Source organism: Colossoma macropomum, unplaced genomic scaffold, assembly GCF_904425465.1.
Source record: "Colossoma macropomum unplaced genomic scaffold, Colossoma_macropomum, whole genome shotgun sequence".
Taxonomy (NCBI): domain Eukaryota; kingdom Metazoa; phylum Chordata; class Actinopteri; order Characiformes; family Serrasalmidae; genus Colossoma; species Colossoma macropomum.
In genome coordinates, this window is record NW_023495348.1 from 27,521 (window position 1) to 51,007 (window position 23,487).

Consider the following 23,487-nt stretch of genomic DNA (forward strand, 5'->3'; position numbering starts at 1 on the left):
AACATGAATTTAACTTAACTACCAAGTTAAGTTTGTATGTACTTATAGTAACATGGATTAATTCATAGAGCTGATTAATAACATGACTGTTTTATCTTTGCTTTTTTTTGCTCTTGGCTGCTCCAGCCCAGGTTGAAGATCCTTGACTTCTGCTGGGGGCAAGACTGAAGGGAACGAGCTGCTCCACCCCATGTCAAATGGAACCGTGGTCTGTAGTGGTCTGCGCAGTGGTAGGTATTCAGCCCACCATCCGTTACCTTGAAATCTGCAACTGAGCAACAGATTTACGATCCTGGAAAAACTGGAAGATGATTCTCCTTCTTCTCCCATTCACATGGACACTCCTCCATGGCCGCATGCTGAGCAGCAGGCCTCCTCGTCGAATTTTAGTAAGCACTGTCTGGCCCTGCCACTTTGGTTGGCTACTGCCGGAGCAAGGTGCGCTGCCCCCCTCCGCCCTACAGGGAGGAATGCGGCCTCCCTTTACTGAACACTGAGACACAACTCCCTCGCCGTGTCTCCTCACTGGATATTGTGGATCAGCAGCCTCGCCTTTCACCCTCTAGGGAGGCCCCTGCTCTGGGCTGCGCTCACCCCTCCACTCCACAGGGACCACTTTAACAGAGCAACTCGCCCCCATCCACCTTGGTTGTAGGTGACTCCACCATGAGAAATATCAAACAGCGTTCAGCAGACACCCACTCCCTCTCAGGTGCCAAGGTCTCTGACATCACACAGCAGCTCCCCAGCCTCCTTGATAAGTATCATTTAATTCAGAAAGCAGTTATTCATGTTGGCTGTAATGACATAAGATATCAGAGCACAGAACGTGACTTTACACGGTTGTTTGTGTTTTTAAAAAGCTGTGGCAAAAATGTTTTTATCTCTGGCCCAATCCCACCCTTAGGAAAGGGCACAGGATGGTTTAGCCACATTTTAAACCTCCACAGTTGGTTGCAAAAAACCTGTCTCTCCACCAGAATGACTTTTACAGACAATTTTAACCTCTTCTAAAGATCGTCCATCCTTTTACTGGAAAGGTGAAATTCAACCAAGCAGCTTGGGTTCAAAAGTTTTAGGGGACAATATATTTTACTCTGTCTTTAATACAAACTCATTACTGGACTCCAGTAATGATTATTTTAGCTTTCCTGTGATTAGCACCCAAAGGAAGAACTCTATGGCATATATACACAGAGCCCATACTACATATAGTAGTAGAAATTTCAGAAGTGCTCCTACAGTTAGCATAGATAATCTCATCTATATAAAGCCTTCACCAGCCTTCAACATTAAATATTAGAAGCCTCCTGTGGCAAGACGACTAGACCAACTTAAGGTTCTGATACTACAGACTGACCCAACTATCAGCGCTTACAGAATCTTGGCTACGAAAGCACACAAGTGACTCTGAAGTGGCCTTAAATAAGTATAGTTAGTATAAATGTGACAGAGATTCAAGAGGTGGTGGTATAGCAGCGTATGTCAAGCCATGTTTTACTACTACAGTTCTTGATGTCATCACTGTGAAAAACTGCTTTGAACTTTTAGCTCTGAAAATAATGGTAGGACAAAACACCTCAGTCATTGTAATAGGGGTATATAGATCCTCCTTCTGCTCCTTCTTATGCCATTGATGGTACTGCAGAGCAGTTAGCTAAATACTGTAACTGAGAAGCTACCATCATGGGTGATTTAACTTGAACTGGCAAAGCAGCGGATCTGACCACCTGAATTGTGTGAATGATCTTAATCTCTCACAACTGATCACTGATTCAACCAGGCCAAACTTAAAGGATCACTCCAAGTCAACTTTGATTGATCTAATTTTAACTAATAGGAGTGACAGAATTACAGCATCAGGAGTCTTTGATCTAGGTTTTAGTGATCATTGCCCAGTCATGTGCATCATATGGGGGCAGTTGTAGGCTGGAGGTTAGGGAACCAGCCGTGTGACCGGAAGGTTGCCGGTTTGATCCCCTCGGCTGACAGTCCGTGACTGAAGTGCCCTTGAGCAAGGCACCTAACCCCCAATTGCTCCCTGGGCACCGTGGACAGGGCTGCCCACCACTCTAGGCAAGTGTGCTCACTGCCCTCCATTGTGTGTGTTCACTAGTGTGCATGTATGTGGGTATTTCACTGCACGGATGGGTTAAATGTGAAGGTCTAATTCCACAGTGTGCAAACACAGTTGGCTGATGGTTCTGAATTCAATTCGGGAGTGTTCTAAAAAGTCTGGTTCCAGAATGGTGATCAGGAGAAATTTTAAAAATTTTAATGAGCAGGCATGATTTTACATGACCTTGCACTTCAGAATGTTGATACTTAAGCACTTTAGTACAATCTTTCTCTCTGTAGTAAACAAACATGAACCTTTTAAAAACTACAGAATTAAGGGTAGATCAAGTCCCTGGTTCTCTAACGGTATGTCGTTGCTCCTAATAAAGCCTGGAAACTTCCTAGACAGACAGGGGAGGAATCTCACTAGTTTACATTTAGAATGCTTATCAAATGCACATCTCTGATTAGGAAAATCAGACTACTATTGAATCTGATTTCTAGCTCCCGGTCAAGTTTTGGAAGGCTGTTAACTTGGTAAAAAATAAGGCCTTATCTTGTGTCCCACCTCAGATTGCACGGGATGATCATCTCATAACTGACCAAGAAGAGATGTGTGTAACTTTTAACAAACACTTTACTGCTGCTGGTCACTTATTTGACAGAATGTTGGTAAAACCACCTCTAAATTTTACTGAGTGCAAAGATGCCGTAAGCCATAACACCTGTTGTACCTTGCACCCCTTCTCCTTCAGTGTGGTCACAAAAGCACTTTTAACCATCAACCCTAGAAGATCAATGGGTGAGGATAAACTGGACCCCTTTTTCTTAAAATTTGTCACCTCAATTATTTCGGAGCATGTTGCTCATATTTTTAATGTCTCTCGATTTCATCAGGCATAGTCCCCAGTGTCTGGAAAATAGCCAGTGTACCCCCATTGCATAAAGCTTGAGATGTATCTGATTTAAACAGTTATAGGCCAATCTCAAAGCTGTGATGCCTCACAAAAATATTAGAACTACAAATTAATGATCAACTGCAGTCATTTCTCCAAGTAAACTCTGTTTTGAGGACACAGCAGTTTGGTTTCAGGAAAAACCATAACACCATTACAGCTACTACACTGGTTTTAGATGATCCTATTACTGCTCGTAACAGAAAGATGTAACGTGCTGCTCTTTGCTGACTTATCCAAAGCTTTTGATACTGTTGATCATCCACTGCTGCTAGAAAGATTACACAGTTAGGCTTTGACCACAATGCTATTGAATGGTTTCAGAACTACCTTTCTGGTAGACAACAGTGTGTTGCCCTGGGAAGCTGTGATTCTGTCTTCTTCTTGTCACTAAATGGGTCCCTCCGGGTTCAGTTTTAGACCCAGTGTTGTTTTCAGTTTACATTGATGATATTGCATCCACAGTGAAATAATGTAAAGCACATCTGTATGCTGATGCCACAATTTTATACTGTACTACAAACTCAGCAAGGGTAAAAACTGCAGTGCTCCTTTGACTCCCTTGAAGTCGTACTCCAAAGCCACAAATTAGCCCTAAATGCAGACAAAACTAAGTTTATGCTGTTTTCCAGACCTGCTCATATTGAAAATAAAATTTTAAATGTTTTTACTCTACATGGATCCATTACTGAAAGAGTAAATGAGTATAAGTACCCCTATTTTTTAATCTTTATTTTTCCATTTTCATACTATTTTTTTTATTTATTTGTGCTTTTAATTGTTGTTTTACTGTTTCATCTTCTTTTTATTATTATATATATTTTTTATTGTTGTGTATTTATTTAATATTTTTAAATGTTTTCTTTTATTATTTTATCTTTACTTTGTAATCTTTATTTTAACAATCTTAATTTGTTATGTGTTTTTTTTGCTCTTCCTGTGGCTCTTGGCTACATTGAAAATGAGCTCCCCCAATGTAAACCTGAGCTTAAACAAAGGATGATGATGATGAAACATGCCTTTTAATGCATTGTCACTTTGTGCTATGAAGCCTAATACCATGATGTTGCAAAATTTTATATATGATTATGTGTAGCCAGTGGAAGTTGGTACCACTACCATTGATGGACAAAGGAATGCATTGTGTTTTCACAATGATTTTATTCTGATAACAGAAATAATACAGCCTCTAGTACTGGACAGCAAACCCCTGCTTCTTCTCTCCTCTCCTCACCTCCTTATATGAAAATGCCCATTTTAAATTTGATGCCAGCAACACGTTCCAAAAAAGTTGGGACGGGGCAACAAAAGTCTGGTAAAGTTGTGTAATGCTAAAAAAAACACCTGAAGGTAAATTAGCAACAGGTCAGTAACATCACTGGGTAGAAGAAGAGCATCCCAGAGCAGCTGCGTCTTTCAGAAGTAAAGATGAGGAGGAGTTCACCACTCTGTGAAAGACTGAGTGGGCAAACAGTGCAACAATTCAAGAATAACATTTCTCAACATAAAATAGCAAAGAACTTGGAGGTTTCATTATCTACAGTACATAATATCATTAAAAAATTTAGATGATGTGGAGAAATCCCTGTATGCAAAGGACAAGGCTGAAAACCAGTATTGGCTAGCCAAGATCTTTGGACCCTCAGGCAGCACTGCATTAAAAACATGATCCTGTAGTAGAAATCATTGCATGGGCTCAGGAACACTTCTGAAAAACACTGTCTGTGAAAACAGTTCATCACTGCATCCACAAATGCAAGTTAAAACTGTACAATGCAAAGAAGAAATCATATATAAACAGAACCTAGAAATGCCACCAATTCTTTGGGCCTGAGCTCAGTTAAGATGGACTGAGGCGAAGCAGAAAAGTGTTCTGTGGTCCGCCAAATCAAAATTTGACATGGCATGGGTGACTGGCACATCTGTGAAAGCAGTATTAATACTGACCGATATTTACAGGTTTTGGCAACATCTGTTGCCATTCAGATGACGTCTTTTTCAGGGAAGGCCTTTCTTATTTCAGCAAGACAATGTAAAACCACATTCTGCACATATTAAAACAGCATGGCTCTATAGTAAAAGAGTAAGGGGGCTAAATTGGCCTGCCTACAGTCCAGATCTGTCACCCACTGAAAACATATGGCACTTTATGAAATGAGAAATATGACAAAAGAAACCTTGCACTGTTGAGCAGCTGAAATCCTATATCAAGTAAGAATGGGAAAACATTTCACTTTAAAACTACAGCAGTGTCTCTTCAGTTCCCAAACGCTTACAGAGTGTTTTTAAAAGAAGAGCTGATGCAACACAGTGGTAAACATGTCCCCGTCCTAACATTTTTGGAACATGTTGCTACCATCAAATTCAAAATGGGCAAACATTTTTTCAAAAAACAATAAGATTTCTCAGTTTTAACATTTGATATGCTGTCTTTGTACTATTCTCAAATAAATATAGGGTTTAAATCATTGCATTTTGTTTTCATTTACACTTTGTACAGCATCCCAACTTTCTTGGGAATGGGGTTGTATAAGAATATGCTTAGCTGACTAGTATGCTGTGTGGCTCATGCTGTGTAATGTTGGCAATATGTGCATAATTCAGTCTACGATTCATCATCAGCTAAAATCAGCAAAATATGATACAGCACATTTATTGATAATGAACCCAGGAACACACACCCACATGTGACAGAGCTGGGAAATAGCATTCTCCTCCAAGCGCGTTCCGCTGTTCAATGACATCATGTTAGCGGCAATTTGAAAAGATGTGGTGGCTGGCTTTAGCTGGAACCTTCGGTCACAATTCATTTGGATGGTCTCCTTTAGATGATCTACAGATACTTATATTATTAACAAACTTTGTAGTGGAATTCAGTTAATTATCAACAACATTAAGGTTAGGGTTAGGTTCAGGAGTAGGTGTCTTGAGATTAGGGACAGATTTAATAGAATTTCACACAACTTTCATAGATATGAAGACTGAGCATCTACAAAGCATAAACAGTAAACCATCTAAATAAAGTGTTACCAAATCTGTAATGCATCTGTAATGCTATCATGCAGCATAGTATGCAACATAGAGCCGGTTGCCCTTGGTGCCTTCATTGAGATTTTTTTCAATGACTTCAACACCAGCCTTCTCATACTCTAACTTTGCTTGGGGGTCAATCAGTAGATTGAAGCCTTGTATCTTCTGACATCCATCATGCAGGCTCCAGATGTAGATAAAAGGCCCACCTGCTCCCTTATTCAGGTCTTTTGCCACCTGTTTAAAACCTTTCTTCTGCAGATTGAACTCTTCTTGAGAGCTGGTGGAGACAGCCACAGCACTCAGGGCTTTGCTCTTGTCTTTCGAGCGGCGATACCAGAGGAAGACAAACTCCCCCTTGGCTCTCCGGTTGATGTCTTCATCCACACGAGTGTAGCCTTCCTCAAAAAGTGACTGGTCATCATCAAAGCCAAAGGTTGCGGTGATTTCACAGATGTAGGTCGGCTCCTTGCGCTTTAGCCACAGATAGACAAAGTTTCCATTTGCCATGCGGTTGAGGTCACATCCCAGCCTTTCGTAGCCGTTCTTTAGGAGCTTTGGTTCCTGTGTCACGTTCATGGTCACCTTCAGGTCCACAATGGGAACATCTTCATCTTTGAGATACCAAAGATAGATGAAATCTCCACCAGCTCCTGCATTCAGATCCCTTGATATTTGTTCAAACCCAGCACTGAGCAAACCAGCTTTTAAATGATCATTAAACGAGCACTGGATCCTGGTGATAGGCTTCACACCACACTCCTTCTTGTACCAAAGAAACACTTGTCTTCCTTTGTTACCAGAATTGAGGTTAACATTAATGAAGTTGAACCCTTGAGCTCTTAGAATGGCTTCCTCATTACTGTTGGTGGAGACGTGAAGTTTTGTGATGGGGGGATCTTCAGCCATTGCAGTTTGAAGTCAGCCCTTTGATGCTTTGCAAACAACTGAAATACCTAAAAAAGTAAAATACAAATAAATTGTTAGTATTAAAGAGGCTAAATGTAGGACTGTGTTAGATCACAGAAATTCTGGAGTCGACTCTGTTTCAAATTCATAGTAATAGGAATCGATGGAGTTGAATCCAAGAGTTGATTCCACATAATCATTTATTTGGTTCCAAAAGACCAGCTATTTTCACACATGTACTTTCATGCAGCGATTTAACAGTAATTAAACAGGGGTTACATGGTAATACAAGCTGGAGTTGAAATGCTGGTGGTAATTTACCTGCACAAAACCTAGAACGGAGAACCAGTTTTGGTCCTGGATTTTGTAATCACTGGTAGTTAACTGAACTGCTGATGTAACTGATTGGCCACTTGGTGTCCTACCTACCAATAACTGCAAAATCCAGGACCAGAAACTGGATTCAAGGTCTGAATGTGAAGACCTCTGACTGAGTACAGATCTCAAAATCCAATGAGCCAGGAGGGCTCAAGTGTGAACAGAAGCCGAACCATTACCAGAAACCATTACCATTAGTGTGTTAATCATGGCCAGTAAAGTGGCATGTTTCTGTTTTTGAAGGGTTGAGTTCTCAGATTTTACCAGAATTTATTTTGCATTTTGCATATTTGTACACAGTTCTTGTACTGCTCAAGGGAAGTATCAAAATCTGTCCCTTGTGTGCATGGCTGCAAAAGCAGCAGGACCACCAAAACAAAACATTTATGTAAGCTATTTAGAGACTGACAGCAGAATATCCCACAATCACAATGTGCAGGCAAACTTGAACCTCAAAGAATTTAGTCGAGTTCAAATCTTAGGAATTTCCAAACTCAGAGAATCCACTCATTTGAGTTCGACTCCCAGCCCTACTAAGATGTTTAAAAAAGAATCTCCAATCATATTTCAAGAAATAAACAACTGGTTGTTCCCTAGATCTGCAGTTTCATCATAAGTCTGTAATTAAACTCATAAGCTCCATCCATCCATCCATCATCTAAACCGCTTATCCTTCTGGGTCACGGTGGGGTGCTGGAGCCTATCCCAGCTGTCATTGGGCAGAAGGTAGGATACACCCTGGACAGGTCACCAGTCCATCGCAGGGCAGACAGACAAACACACACATTCACTTACACCTAGGGGCAATTTAGCATGTCCAATTGGCCTGACTGCATGTTTTTGGACTGTGGGAGGAAACCCACGCAAACACAGGGAGAACACGCAAACTCCACACAGAAATGACCCTGGTCGCCCGGCCGGGAATCGAACCCAGGCCATTTTTGCTGTGAGGCGACAGCGCTACCCACTGCGCCACATGCCGCCCACTTGTAAGCTCAATGTATCATATTATTTATGTTAGTAGTTCAAAAAAATCCATTGTTAGCTTACATCACTTGCCTCAATCCAGTTTTTTTACAGTAATTGACCCGTCAAAAGCATAGCTCTTTTATAGCCACTCTTGTGAGGTTGGACACGTTTTGTAGAACATTTGCAAAAATCCTCTTCAACAATTTCCTTTTATTGAGTTAACATTTTTTTAACACTAGCACAATGTGCTAAAATTAATCACTGATAGAGGTGGAAAGGAACAAATTACATGGACTCTCATTATTGTACTTTTGTACAAATTTCTCTATAATGGTACTTTTTGGAGTAAATTAAATCTTAATATTTTTACTCTTGAGTTAATTGTTAATTAATAGTAATTCTGTCAGGCTCAGATTTGTTTTTCACTTTCTTTCATTTTTTTATACCACATAATGGCCTAAACAGAACAGTCTCACACAAGACCCAACAGCTGGCACACAAACCTGCATCAAATATGTAGTGCTTCCATTACAGTGATACATTTTGCCCCCTCTATCCCAGCATTCAACATCAGAGACTTTAGTCACTTCACTTCAGAATGCAGTCTGACTCTCTCTCTCTCTACTGGTGTTAATAAGAAATGTACTATGCAGGTTTTTTTGAGTTTGATGGCTGTAAGTGTGTTTAGACCTATTCATGTAAGCTAATGTTTAAGGTGCTGATAGGCAGCAGGGCTTTCACTAAACATTAAATTATTAATTATGCAATCTACCTGTTATTTTGACTCTTAATCAAGTAATCTGTGTTTTTTTAATCGGCCAAACCAAAAAATAGACTCAGTTAAATGGTAAACACTCAACAGAATCAGAGATTCTAAATTACTTTAGTGGGAACAGATGAACTAGTAAACCTTATGTAATCAACATCATGATGTGCATGTAGTTTAATGTTAACCTTGCTTCTTACACAGTGGACAGTTCAGATGTCTGCATGTGGACAGGCTCAGCACTCAAAATGTTTTTCTCATGTACTGTCATGTTTTGCTTTAGTTTTATTTTAGGGTTGCCAACCGTCCCATAAAATATGGAATCGTCCCTTAACTGCAAACTAAAAGATGTTTTCTGTATTGAACTGATAGAGCATGTGCTTTGTTCTGTATTTTTGAGAATCAGTTCCATGCAAATCTATGGGAGAGAAATATTACAGGTTAGATGAGGGGTTGACAACATGCGGCTCTTTTAGTGCCTTGTTGGCTCCACAGCAGAATTTTAATTTTTAGCTTATACCTGATAATTCACCAACCTTCAACCTGAAGGTCGGTGCACAGACTGCTGGTCACCATAGCAACACAGATGACAATCTTACCTAGCTAGTAGCTAATGAAATGGCAAAGAGACAGATTAAAGATGAACATCGACAATATTTATAAACTTTTTTTTAGAAAAATATAAATAACTTTTTACAATTGTTCTGAACCTTTTTGCAAAAATGGAGTCATTTTGGTGAAACTCAATATTTTATCAACTGTTTTATCAACTAATTTCAACTCCATTACATTTATAAGCACGTAGCTGGTTTCCTGATACGTTTAATCAGCAAATGAGAAACTATCAAACACTAAAAAGTCACGAGGCTGAAGACAGCCTCTCATTTGCCAGCTGCTTGTTCAGAATCTTCCGTTTCACCTTATATCGTGCAGCAGTTACATTCTGGTGCCTCAAATTTGAACAAGAAGCTGGGAAATGAGAAGCTGAAACCAAACGTTGAGAGACATTTTACAAGAAACTATTCCACTTTTGAGGAAAAGTTTCCTGTAGGAGATGCGAGAAAAGCGGCTTTAGCTGAGCTAAAGCTTAAAGCAGAGCAAAGTACGGCTTTGTTTTTGTTCCTTTTACAATTTTACCCTATACTGGTACATTAGCACATACTGAGACATATTTACAGACAAGATGGTAAAATGGACATAATGTTGTGGCTCCCAAGGTGGTTTGATTTTTGTTGGAAGGACAAAATGGCTCTTCTTAACTTTTAGGTTGCCGACCTCTGGGTTAGACTATTAAGAAAGGAAGAAAACCCTGCTGCTCTCCCTCAGCCTGTCCATCATGTTAACAGAGAATGTGACTTGTGACCAATGAGAAGCACAGTCAGCGTTGCTATGATATGCCTGACAGCGGCATGAGATTTAAAAAATGGCGTAACACTCAGACAAATTATACTCGTTATATCCATATATGTATATGTAGTAATTTAGGCACTAAATCAGCGCCCCACCTTAAGTTGTATAGCCCTGTTGACCTTGCTGATTGTAACTCGTGCAGTGGATGGAGATTAGATGAAGCTGAAGCTTCTTATTGTCATTTCTCGTTCCACCTTAAATGATGTAGAACTTACATTCAGCCACCTGTTCGGTCACTAGCATGTAAATGCGGCACTATTTAAAGGGGATCGGAAATTCCAGTGGGAAGCTAACATCAGCCTTGAGAGATCATCAAATGAAGTGTGACACAGCAGACAGAGCTCCATTGAGTTTAATGACTTGGCTACCGTTTTCACAGTATTCACATGTGAATTATGTGAAGATGGACAGTAGCGGCAAGAACTGCAGAGAACCAAGATATGAAAAAGCTAGGATGGGCAGATTTCTGAGCAGGTGGGCAGTGAGAAATGTTGACAGGATGTTAATTTAACTTACTTAGCAAACATAAGCTTCATTGGTAACACTTTACATTAAGGGTCGCTAATCAATGATTAAATATATAATAATCAACTATTAGTTTCCCATTATTCAGTTATTAGTTAACTCTTCATTAAGCATTAGCTATTACTTAGTAATTGATTAAGCACTTATCAATTAGTAATTAAGTACACTGTTAGTTGATAAGTTAGTTTGTCGTTAGTTTGTGGCTTACTTACTCATTATCTGTGTGCTAATTGCTGCTTATTACATTGTTAATTAACTAATAAGTATTTTTCTTCATATAAAGAAGTAACGTGATAACTTACTAGCACTTATGTGTTAATCCCGCTAATTATCTGTTAATTAACTTTCCATCACCTCTATATATTCAGTTGCTTCACTTTTCTCACTTTGGTTCTTGTTCATTAAAGATGCTTATGGTCACATCTGACCGTAAGATGAGTGCACACAAATTCACTGATGGTTTTGTTATTCATTACGTTCATCTTGGCATATCTGTACTCATATCTGGTAGGAGTGCATGTAAATTTGGGCATGTAAATGCTGGATATGTGGCTAATTAACCAAAACTATTATCAACATAACCTGTAACAGCAAAAATAAAAACAACAATAGAAAATATCAATAATACTAATTTGTGTGCATGACAGTCCAGTAGAGAAGTGGATGTACTTACTTTACATGCGCATTGATATAAACAAGTGCTGCAACTATTTCATGTTCCATTTAAAGACACATTACACTGTGCTTGTGTTTCATACTACTGACTCACAAACACAGCTTTGGTCATACACTGCAATAATACAGGTTTATTTTAGGGAATTAACTACACTAAACAATCACTCTACTATGTTAACAACACTGAGTTTTTAGTTTTATTTCACATTTTATTTTTTTCCAGTTGTTTTCATTTTAATACTATTAAGTTTGGTCAGCAGGGCAGGAGTGCACTCACTGCTGGACATCAAACTCCACCCACGAGCACGGCCATTAGCTTTTATGCCAAACACTGCCGTTTTATTGGCTGGCTACTGAAACATCTGCATGAATTAGGGTGTGCTTCATGTAAATAATATGTAACTGAGGTGCTGGTTGGCTGGTTTCATGCACTGAAGCTGATTTATCATTTATGCTCAAATCTCCACTTGTTTCCACATCATACAAAGTTGTTATAAATCAGACACAGAGCAGTTCAAACCTTATAAAAGGCAAAAAAACTTTTTTACATAACTTTGATGATTAATGGCCATTAGATCTTTACATTTTGACCACTAATTACTTCTTAAATTCCACTTAATCAACCGTTCATTGCTTCTTAAATTCCTCTTAATCATTAATTACTCCTTAAATTCCTTTTACTTAACCATTAATTACTGCTTTTGTGTCCCTCCAAGTAAAGTGACAACACAAAAGCAGTAATTAATGATTAAGTAAGAGGAATTTAAGAAGCAATGAATGGTTGATTAAGTGGAATTTAAGAAGTAATTAATGGTCAAAATGTAAAGATCCTTTTCACAAAGAGTCGCGATTACGTCCGGATTAAGCATTAGCAGTGAACTATAATGCTCAAATACTGAGCTACAACGGACATATGTTAGTTTTTTTGCACTATCATGACAACAGGAAGTGAATGGAAGCTCTGATTTAGCTTTAAACACAGCTAAAATGCTGTGTGTGGAGTAGTCCTGCTTACTGCTGCTGCAGCTGCTCACATCAAGCAGTGTCTCTGTAGTTGTACAACATGCCAGCGATTTCTGTAATATTTCTGTTTTTAAAAGAAATTAAAGTTCTTCTGTGTAGTATGAATGTGGTAGACGTTGTTTAGCTGTAGCTAGCTAGCAACGCTAGAAGCCATTTCTAACTGTAGCTGTATTCCCAAAATAAGGAAGCTAGTTAGCTTTCATCAGCTGCTGCCACCAGCCGGCTAACGTGGAGCAGGTTCTGTGACACATTTAGCTACAGGATGCAGCGACTTCTGACATAAACACAAACCTGAACTTTTACATGTAAAGTCTGCTTTACAGACCTCGTTTAAACTGTATTAGCTTACGGTAGACTAGCAGGCTACAGTCGCTAATTAGCTAGCCTGCCAGTAGCAGTTTGAGGAGCACCAGCTTCGAATGAGCATCAAACTTTAAAGCTAAGTTAGCTCTAACGCTAGCTTAGCTATGTTAGCGATCTGCCAAACAGCATTATTCTTATAGTTTCAGGGCGATTTTTGAAGCAGCACTTCAGAAAACATCCACCTTTCACTGCTCAGTCAAAAACGCGACTCCGAGCTGAAAAAAACATCTGAAAAAGCTGCTTCATGTTAGCCGGGCTAGTTTGGTTAGCAGTAGCTTCTAGCCAGTATAGCTAGCTTAATATAAACAGAGTCTATAACGTTCATGCTACATATAAAAGCTCTTCTTTCTTTTGAAAACAGAAGATTACCGACATCGCTGGCGTGTTGTACAAAGACACAGAGACTGCCAGATGTGAAGCAGCTGCAGCAGAACTGCAGTAAAAACAACACACAGCGTCTCAGCTCTGTTCACAGTTCAATCAGAGCTTCCGACCACTTCTTACGCTCACTGTCGCAGCCGAGAAGGAAAACTACAGTACAGCTGCTGGAGCTCAGAGTCTGATCGCTACAGTACAGCTGCTGGAGCTCAGAGTCTGATCGCTACAGTACAGCTGCTGGAGCTCAGAGTCTGATCACTACAGTACAACTGCTGGAGCTCAGAGTCTGAGCACTACAGTACAGCTGCTGGAGCTCAGAGTCTGATCATTACAGTACAGCTGCTGGAGATCAGAGTCTGATCACTACAGTACAGCTGCTGGAGCTCAGAGTCTGATCACTACAGTACAGCTGTTGTAGCTCAGAGTTTGAGCGCTACAGTACAGCTGCTGGAGCTCAGAGTCTGAGCGCTAAAGTACAGCTGTTGTAGCTCAGAGTTTGAGCGCTACAGTACAGCTGCTGTAGCTCAGAGTCTGATCACTACAGTACAGCTGTTGTAGCTCAGAGTCTGAGCGCTACAGTACAGCTGTTGTAGCTCAGAGTTTGAGCGCTACAGTACAGCTGCTGGAGCTCAGAGTCTGAGCGTTATAGCGTTAGTTCACTACTAAACACTCTGAGATCGCGTCTGCAGGAAGTGAGTTTTACCCTGCTAATGCTTAAACCGGAAGTAGTCACGAATCTTGTCAAAAGGGCCCATTAATCATCAAAGTTACGTAAAAAAGTTTTTTTTGCCTTTTATAAGGTTTGAACTGCTCTGTGTCTGATTCATAACAACTTTGTACGATGTGGAAACAAGTGGAGATTTGAGCATAAATGATAAATCAGCTTCAGTGCATGAAACCAGCCAACCAGCACCTCATTTACATATCATTTACATGAAGCACACCCTAATTCATGCAGATGTTTCAGTAGCCAGCCAATAAAACGGCAGTGTTTGGCATAAAAGCTAATGGCCGTGCTCGTGGGTGGAGTTTGATGTCCAGCAGTGAGTGCACTCCTCCCCTGCTGACCAAACTTAATAGTATTAAAATGAAAACAACTGGAAAAAAATAAAATGCGAAATAAAACTAAATACTCAGTGTTGTTAACATAGTAGAGTGATTGTTTAGTGTAGTTAATTCCTTAAAATAAACCTGTATTATTGCAGTGTATGACCGAAGCTGTGTTTGTGAGTCAGTAGTATGAAACACAAGCACAGTGTAATGTGTCTTTAAATGGAACATGAAATAGTTGCAGCACTTGTTTATATCAATGCGCATGTAAAGTAAGTACATCCACTTCTCTACTGGACTGTCATGCACACAAATTAGTATTATTGATATTTTCTATTGTTGTTTTTATTTTTGCTGTTACAGATTATGTTGATAATAGTTTTGGTTAATTAGCCACATATCCAGCATTTACATGCCCAAATTTACATGCACTCCTACCAGATATGAGTACAGATATGCCAAGATGAACGTGATGAATAACAAAACCATCAGTGAATTTGTGTGCGCTCATCTTACGGTCAGATGTGACCATAAACATCTTTAATGAACAAGAACCAAAGTGAGAAAAGTGAAGCAACTGAATATATAGAGGTGATGGAAAGTTAATTAACAGATAATTAGCGGGATTAACACATAAGTGCTAGTAAGTTATCACGTTACTTCTTTATATGGAGAAAAATACTTATTAGTTAATTAACAATGTAATAAGCAGCAATTAGCACACAGATAATGAGTAAGTAAGCCACAAACTAACGACAAACTAACTTATCAACTAACAGTGTACTTAATTACCAATTGATAAGTGCTTAATCAATTACTAAGTAATAGCTAATGCTTAATGAAGAGTTAACTAATAACTGAATAATGGGAAACTAATAGTTGATTATTATATATTTAATCATTGATTAGCGACCCTTAATGTAAAGTCATTATCATAATGTATAGTCATTATTTTCATTTTATCACTATCTAGCCACTTTATTTATCTCAGTATAGCATATAAATACGGAATAAGAGATAAGAATAAGAAAAAAAGATGAAAATGCACAAAGCATATAGATAATGCTGTGTATGTAGCAAGAGAAATACAGGTAGAGTTTAAGATGGGCTGGTCTGCGTCATATGACTCCTGGTCTGAAAACAAGTGTAATGTATAACAATCATATCAATTTTTTCAACCCAAATGTGGTTGATAGATACCAGTGTTGGGGAAGCTACTTTGTAAGCACAGCTTTGCAAGCTACCAATTACATCACCCTAGAAGAAGTTGAACTACATTAAAGTTACCCTGAGGAGAAATCTAGTAAGGTTAACTAAAACTACTTGAAATAGTTCAAACTACATTGTAGGAAAAAAAAAATGCCACACAACTGAGTTTACAGCAAAAAGTGCCCACTTGATGACAGGTCATGCAACCCAAAAAATAAAATACCCCACTATTCATGGGAAAATGCAAGGAATGTCAGCATTTTATGGCCCTTTAGTTGTAGTTTCAGTAGATAACTTCTCAAAAAATGGTAATTTTACCACTTGAATCTCTATGCAATTCTGAATGTAGTTAAACTACCAGCAAGCTACTGAAAAATGTAGTTAAAACTCTAGTTTAATTACATGTATTTCACTACTCCCCAACACTGATAGATACACAGATTTTTTTTACTATAAAAGAGAAAGTTCATCATATTTGACCATATTTAAGGTAAACAGTGTGGGACAGTATAGGTCCTTTCACATGTGCTTCGTTCTATGCTCTATCTATGTGGTCCTTTTGTTGTGTCAGCTGAATTGTCTTATAGCTATGTGTCTTTTGATGTTTTATCTGCATTGCTCCTCTTGAAGTGAGAACAGCTTCACTCTCCCCTGACCCCAGACCCGCTTTCCCTTCTTCCTCAACCTTTTGATCGTCACCTACTTTCCCTCCCTCTTGGCTTCCTCCCCCGAACAAAGAGTTAACTTCTGGTTTAAGTGTTAGCAAGGTAAACTGCAGAAACTAAGTCAATGTTATTGTAGTATGCCATAAGCCTCAAACATTGAGCTACAACAGCCATATTTTAGTTATGTTGCATTATGACTACAAATAGTGAGAATAGAAAAAAAGGATGGAAGCAGTGATTTAACTTTAAACAGAGCTAAAATGTGGTTTAGCCCCTCTTTACTGCTGCTGCAGCTGCTCACATCAAGCAGTCTCTGCGTCTTTGTACAACCTGCCAGCGATTTTGTTTTTTTTTTAAATTGAAGAATTTTTATATGTAGTAGGAATTTGATAGACTTTGTTTAGATGTTGACCAGTTAAGCCATTGATAAGAAAAGCTATATTTTAAGGTAGGTAGCTTTTATTAGCTGCTGGCACCAGTTGGCTAACATGAAGCAGTCTCTGTGACATATTTACAGCATGTCAGCGATAACCTTATAAAAGCAAACCTAGCCTTTTATATGTAAAGTTTATTTGATAAACCTCATTTAAGCTCTCTTTTAGCTCACGGTAGGCTAGCAGGTTACATAGTGCTAATCTAACCTACTATTAGCAGGAATATCAGCTTCACATGACTAGCAAACATTAGCTGGCTAGCTATGTTAGCAATCTGCCACTCAGCATCATTCCTTTAGTTTCATTACAATTTTCGGAGTACTTCAGATAACATCCGTATTTCACTGCTCACTTGACTCCTAGCTAACTTGGATCTCGATTATACTGTGAAATTTTGATTTCCATTTTCTGGCACAGCTAGTTGTTTGTGATCTGGAATGTGCCAGCTTACGTTAGCTGTTCACACCAAGCTGATCATGCAAGAATTACATTGTTGATGGTTTATTGCCTGTAGCATTAGCTTTTTAAAGAGGGGTACAAAATTCGCTAGTAATGTGACAGCGGTAAAGTTGGACTTATATTCGAGATTCGACACACATTTGCACTTCCGATGTCAATAGCGTTAAGGGAGAGCGTATGACGAGATTCCCACTTACATATTCCTTCTCCATAGAACACAAACTCAGGACTACAATATTTCTTTTTACTTTTTGTAAGAAATTCTCAACACATTTCCCTGAATTCAATGGTGCATTAAGCAGATCTTCACATACAAAAGTAAGGGACCTTGTGCTGAACTTCAAAATCTCAATAGCGTCTATACTGTAGGGCCAGCTGAAACCCAAGCAATTAGATAACTACTAATTAGAACTAATAAGAACTTCCTCTAATTGGAACTTAATACAGCAGCAGAATTTCAATAAATTAAAAGTATTAATTCAATACTTTTAATTGTAGGAGCCTAAATTGCAAAACCCAGTGCATTATGAGTGCACTATTACTGCAACTTACTACAGGAAGCCAAATTTAAGAAAGCCTTTTGTAGCATATTAGTTAATTTGTGAATTTCCCCCGTTGTGGGACTAATAAAGCATTGTCTTATCTTTAAACATCAAAAACTCAATTGCTTCTTTACTGTAGGACCCAAAACTGTAAAACCAAATGTCTTAAAGAGGTGTCATATTATTTGAACTAATGAATGTTTTAAACATTAAAAATTCAATAACTGCTGTACGCCCTAACATTTTAAATCCAAATGCATTAAAGTCTGCCATAGTAATGCAGCTTACCTCAACATGTAGAATTAGAATAATACATCTTTTGAATTTCAAATCATTTTTTACACACAATAATCAATAACTTCTTAACTGTTGGACCCTACATTTTATTGGAGCTGACTATAGCAAACAAAATATACAACCCCATTTCCAAAAAAGTTGGGACGCTGTGCAAAATGTAAATAAGAACACACTTCAATGACGTGCAAATCATTTAAACCATATATTTCATTGAAAATAGTACAAAGATAACAAATCAAATGTAAAAACTCAGAAATTTTATTGTTTTTTGAAAAATATATGCCCATTTTGAATTTGATGCCAACAACACGTTCCACAAAAGTTGGGATGGAGGCATGTTTACCACTGTGTTGCATTACCTCTTCTTTTAACAACACTCTGTAAGCATTTGGGAACTTTGGGAACCAATTCCTGTAGTTTAGAAATGTTTTCCCATTTTTGCTTAACATAGGATTTCAGCTGCTCATCAGTTCGGGGTCTCCTTTGTCATATTTTTTATTTTATAATGTGCCAAATGTTATCAGTGGTGGTAGGTCTGGGCTGCAGGCAGGTCAGTTTAGCATCCGCAGTCTTTTAATACGGAGCTATGTTGTATACATGCTGCTGTAATACATGCAGAATGTGGTTTGCCATTGTCTTGCTGAAATAAGCAAGGCCTTCCCTGAAAAAGATGTCATCTGGATGGCAGCATATATACATCAACACAGGTTGGAAATTAAAACACTATAGAATTAGTGCAGCAAGCAGTTTTATTTTTAGAGAACAAATGTATCCCTCTGGAGGACAGACAGAGATTACAAGGAACATATGTGAAGTGTAATAATGAGGCTTTAAAAAGCTACCACAACACACTTTAGTAGTTACAGGACAGATGCTCACCTTTTTAGTAGACTGGGGAGCTACTCATTCTGTCATTAAGACATCTGATATATAGCCATCTCCCAAAATTAGTGGTAACTGTGTGTATTCTGTCAGGGCTGCAGGTATTACAGTAAAGGAAAAATTCACTGTTCCTCTTAGGTGTGAGGATGTGGGTCATTCAGTTGTAAAGCATGCGTTTTTACTCTCTAGTTTGGGTCCAATCGGGTTGTGAGGTGGTCAGAGTGAGTAATATACACCCATTCTTTGTAAAGTACAGCTGTGATGGTGTTATTAAAATTCCACTGGGTCCTAAAACTGTGCTTACCCAGCTAGTGGAGAAATGTATGTCCCCCACTCAGCTTACATCGCACCTCATATGTTTCTGTTGGTCTCAACTTTGAGTATGAAAACACTTGGTACAGAGAACTAAATGATAAAGTCACTATCACGCATGTGTTCTGGTCACACCACAGATGTGCTGCAGCCGTGAGTCTGACTCAAGAGAAATTCCATTTGGACACTGGCCTGATCTAGTCCAACATTTTGAGCCTGCCACACTCGGTATAGTGAGATATCCTGAACTTTCCCCACAGGCTGAAATAGAACTTCATACTTGCATTAGTGAACTCTTAGGGCAGCAGAGACCGAGATCTAGTCTAGTTGTACACTTCACACTTTTTCACTCTTGGTAAATCAGCCTGGGTCCACTACCTTACTGACACCCGTAAAACAACAACAACAACAACAACAAAAAAAACTATGAGCGATGTTTTCTTATTTCACATTAATGATGGTCTAGATCGAATCCATAGTGAATTGATGTTTGTTTCTGTGAAGATAATGTATATATTTTTAGGTGATCAATGAATGAATAATTTTACACTTTGTGTTTCTTTAGTATGTGATGAACTTACAGTGAACTTAAATGTGAACTTTTGTCTGTACAAACTGTCTAACAACTCAGAAAGGCCACCTCGGTCTCTACAAATTGCTGTTACCCGTGTCATGGCTCAGTTACAACGGATGTGCAGGTGCTTCCTGTCTATTACGTGTCCTCTAGTTGAACTGTATAAAGAGCCCTAATAGCTCACTTCCGTTTTGTTCTCAGCTCTGCAGAGAGCTTTGCACTCTGTTGACTGGTGAACCTTTCTTTGCAAAGAAACTTCAAAGAAGTTGTAGTCTTTAAATCAGACTCTCACCCAAATAGAATAATTATTTTTCCACAACACTACCTTGTCAGAATGTCCTACTGTACCACATATTTGTAGGTAGCGCTTTACATAAAACTGTAGGTAGGATACTTTGATGGCCTCAATTACTTTATCAGAAAATGCTACCAGCGCAAAAACCTACAAGTGGGGTAATTTGATAGCCTTAATCTCCTTATCAGAAAACTTTTAAAACATTATGTTAATACGCTATAGTAATGATATGTGCAAGCTCAGTAGGACTTGATGAGTAGGACAAATTGGTAGAACATCGGCTAACAGTTTGAAATAATAGCGACAGTTAGCAAAGGCAGCCTCCTTAAGCACGCTTTGCCACATCTGGTTAAAGAGACTTTTGATATTTTAGGACCTTCTGTCCTGAACATCATTATTACCTCTTTACCACTGGTGCCATTCTAGCCATTTTTAAACATGCAGTGGTTAAAAAGGTTGTATATTCTTAGGTTTTACAATTTTTAAGTAGTAATAGTACTTTTGAGATTATTTAGTCTGGTTTCTAGACTATGCACAGCACTGAATCTGCCCTCCTTAAGGTAATGAATGACTTATTACTTTCTGTTGATGAATTAAATTGCGCCATCCTCATGTTATTGGATCTAAGCTCTGCAGTTGACCATGACATACTTATTTGTTGCCTAGAAAAGTGGGTGGGGTTACAGGGAGAGGCCCTGAGTTGGTTCATATCTTATCTTAAGCAAAGATCCTTTTCAGTGAATACTGCCAGCTATTTCTCTTCCCTCCCACAAGGGTCCATATTAGGGCCCCTCCTTTTGTCACTATACGTGCTGCCATTAAATGAAATTATTAGGATGCACAACATTAGCTTTCATCTTTATGCTGATTATATACAGCTTTACCTTCACATTAGACCTAATGACAATGGCTCTTTAATGTCTCTCAGCAGTTCTCTTGAGGATGTTAAGAGGTGGATGAGAAATGAAGTTAAGTTAATATTGGCATAACACAGACTACAGAATGACACACAACTACAGTGGTCTATTTGTAGTGACAATGCAACAAAACTAAAATATGGCTGTTGTAGCACAGTGTTTGAGAGCTATGTAATAAAACAGATAGTTCCAGTCCTAAAATCTGATTAGCTGAAATTCTGTGTTTCAGTCAGAAGTCGTGTCAACCCCAGGCTGAATCCTAAACAGCTCTGTATTCCCTAAATAGTGTGCTTACTATGAAAGTTTAGTCTAGCCTCTACAACCAAATAGTGCAGCACTTATCGAGTATGGATATGGCTGAGTCCCAAATGACTGTTATATTTTGCAGTGTTGGGGTGCAGGAGCCAGTATTTACATTTCTACATAGTGCACTCTGTAGGGAGCAGGGAGCCATTTGAGATTCAGCCTAAGCACAGGAAGCTCTGAATTGGTGCTAAATAAGACTTGCGGTGGTAACTTGGTGACCAAAAAGTACTTAAAAAGCGAAGGTATTTGCATTAAACAGTGTTTTTGTACGACACTGTTGTACAGCAAAAAGTTAAACAGTTCATGAAATGACCACAGTATAAACTAATAGGTGACCGAATGTTCTTCTCCTCATTCAGAGGTCCATAGTTGGTCCATAGCAGGGCAGTTTTACCCTGCCAACACTTAAACCGGAAGTTAACTCTTTGTGAAAACATGACGAATTCAGCAAATATAAGGCAAATTACTGATATTCTATGATCTAAAGCTCAAAGAACATGCATAAATGTATATAGCCAACAAGATTCAGGGAAATGCTGGCCATGAATAACAGTAGCAAACATTACTATTAGCAGTTTTCAACCACGTCATACTCAGGCTCAGTTACAGAGGTGAAGAAAACTTCTTTAAGATTGATGTTAATGGTATAAACATAATCTGAACAGCGTTATATTAACAAGAAGATAAGATTGAACTTACTATTTAGGCAGGAACACAGATCAGTGCAGCTTACTCATCCTACAGTCTCGTTCTCTGGCATGAAGAGCCAGTTACTCACGCACAAGGAACTTTGGTCCCCTTAGCAAGGACTGGAAGGCAGTACTTCCTGCAAGGCAGGGCAACACTACTCCGCCCCATTTTGCTCTGAACCAACCATGAACAACAGCTAATTAGCATACAACACAGGCATTTTGAAAGGACTCTTGTACTGCAGTGGAAGAGCATTGAGATTGGTAAGTTAAACAGTTGTCAATTTCAAAACAATTTCAATTTTAGGAATTCTGCTGAATATTTTGCACGTCTGATTACTCCGTCGTAAGCTGCAGTTCATATATGTTTTGATTTCCCAGGCTGATAAGAATTTGAAGTGCCTGCAATGCTGGTGATAGCTGCCTAGTGCTCCCTAATATGGATGCAAAAGATATGCTATGTCTTTAAGGCTGATGGAAGTGCATGGCCCATTAGCTGGAGACTCTAAGGCTGTAGTAATTATATCCTTCTCTGAAAACGTTTGTCTCCTAAGGCAGATAAAGAACAACTGGTGCCACTAAGGCTAATAAGAGGAGTTTAGTTGCTAGATATCTAATGCAGCATTTCTTAATCCTGCTTCTTGGGAGTGCTGGGTTCCCCAAGAGCAGGAATAAGAAATACTGATCTAATAAGCTGATACATATGAAAATTAATAATTCTAAAACAATAAATACCACATGGATAGTGGTAATAAACAGGCATCTCCTATAAGCCCAGATTGATAAGCCTCAGAGGTAGATTAATGATTATGAATTATTAACAGTTGAAAAGGCTGGTAGTAATAAATAGGTTGATCCCAGGCTGGTATGTGCAACAGCAGAAGCTATACTAATTAATGAAGTGAGGACTGAAAGGCTGATTTCTAATAAATCAATCCCTCCAATCCACCTTACTGTCATGCAAACTGGTCATGATTGGAAATAATTTGGAAATATGAGCAATGTGTCTTTTGGGGTATTGTTGACTGTTTGATAGGTTAATGATAGTGATGTGTCTTTTATATATTTTAATATATGCCCAAGTCATTTTACTCTATGTGTTCCTTACAATATAGATGTTTTATGGGTAGCTTTATGTTTAATTTTATTACACTGTGCATATTGATTGCAGTCTATACAAATTTATTTGATGCATATTCATGAATTTGTCATTCTTTTTTTCAGGTTGCAAAGAATATTTTAAGTTGGCAGAGATAATTCGCGAACAGGCGAAAGTAACTGAGGCTGCCTCAACGGAATCCGAGAGCCATGATCACATCCACAACACAAGTACATCTGACATAAATTATGAACAAAGTGTGCAAGACATGATCTTTCAGTTGAAAGAATGGGCAGAGGGGAGTGAAAATAAGGAAA

At 38.7% G+C, this 23,487-nt stretch overlaps 1 protein-coding gene across 1 annotated transcript; it reads right to left on the reverse strand.

Annotated features, from left to right (window-relative positions):
- Nucleotides 1-5,447: 5,447 nt before the first annotated feature.
- si:dkey-30j10.5 lies at nt 5,448-22,181 on the reverse strand. Its single transcript, XM_036562238.1, has 2 exons — nt 22,082-22,181; nt 5,448-7,000 (listed from the first exon to the last, which is right to left on the reverse strand). The coding sequence occupies exon 2, from the start codon at nt 6,951-6,953 to the stop codon at nt 6,072-6,074; it is 882 nt and encodes a 293-aa protein (XP_036418131.1). The 5' UTR covers nt 6,954-7,000; nt 22,082-22,181; the 3' UTR covers nt 5,448-6,071.
- Between the last annotated feature and the right edge of the window lie 1,306 nt (nt 22,182-23,487).

Bases quoted from the DNA above. Each gene is read 5' to 3' on its own strand.
- si:dkey-30j10.5 (XM_036562238.1), bottom strand. From the start codon at position 6,953: ATGGCTGAAGATCCCCCCATCACAAAACTTCACGTCTCCACCAACAGT.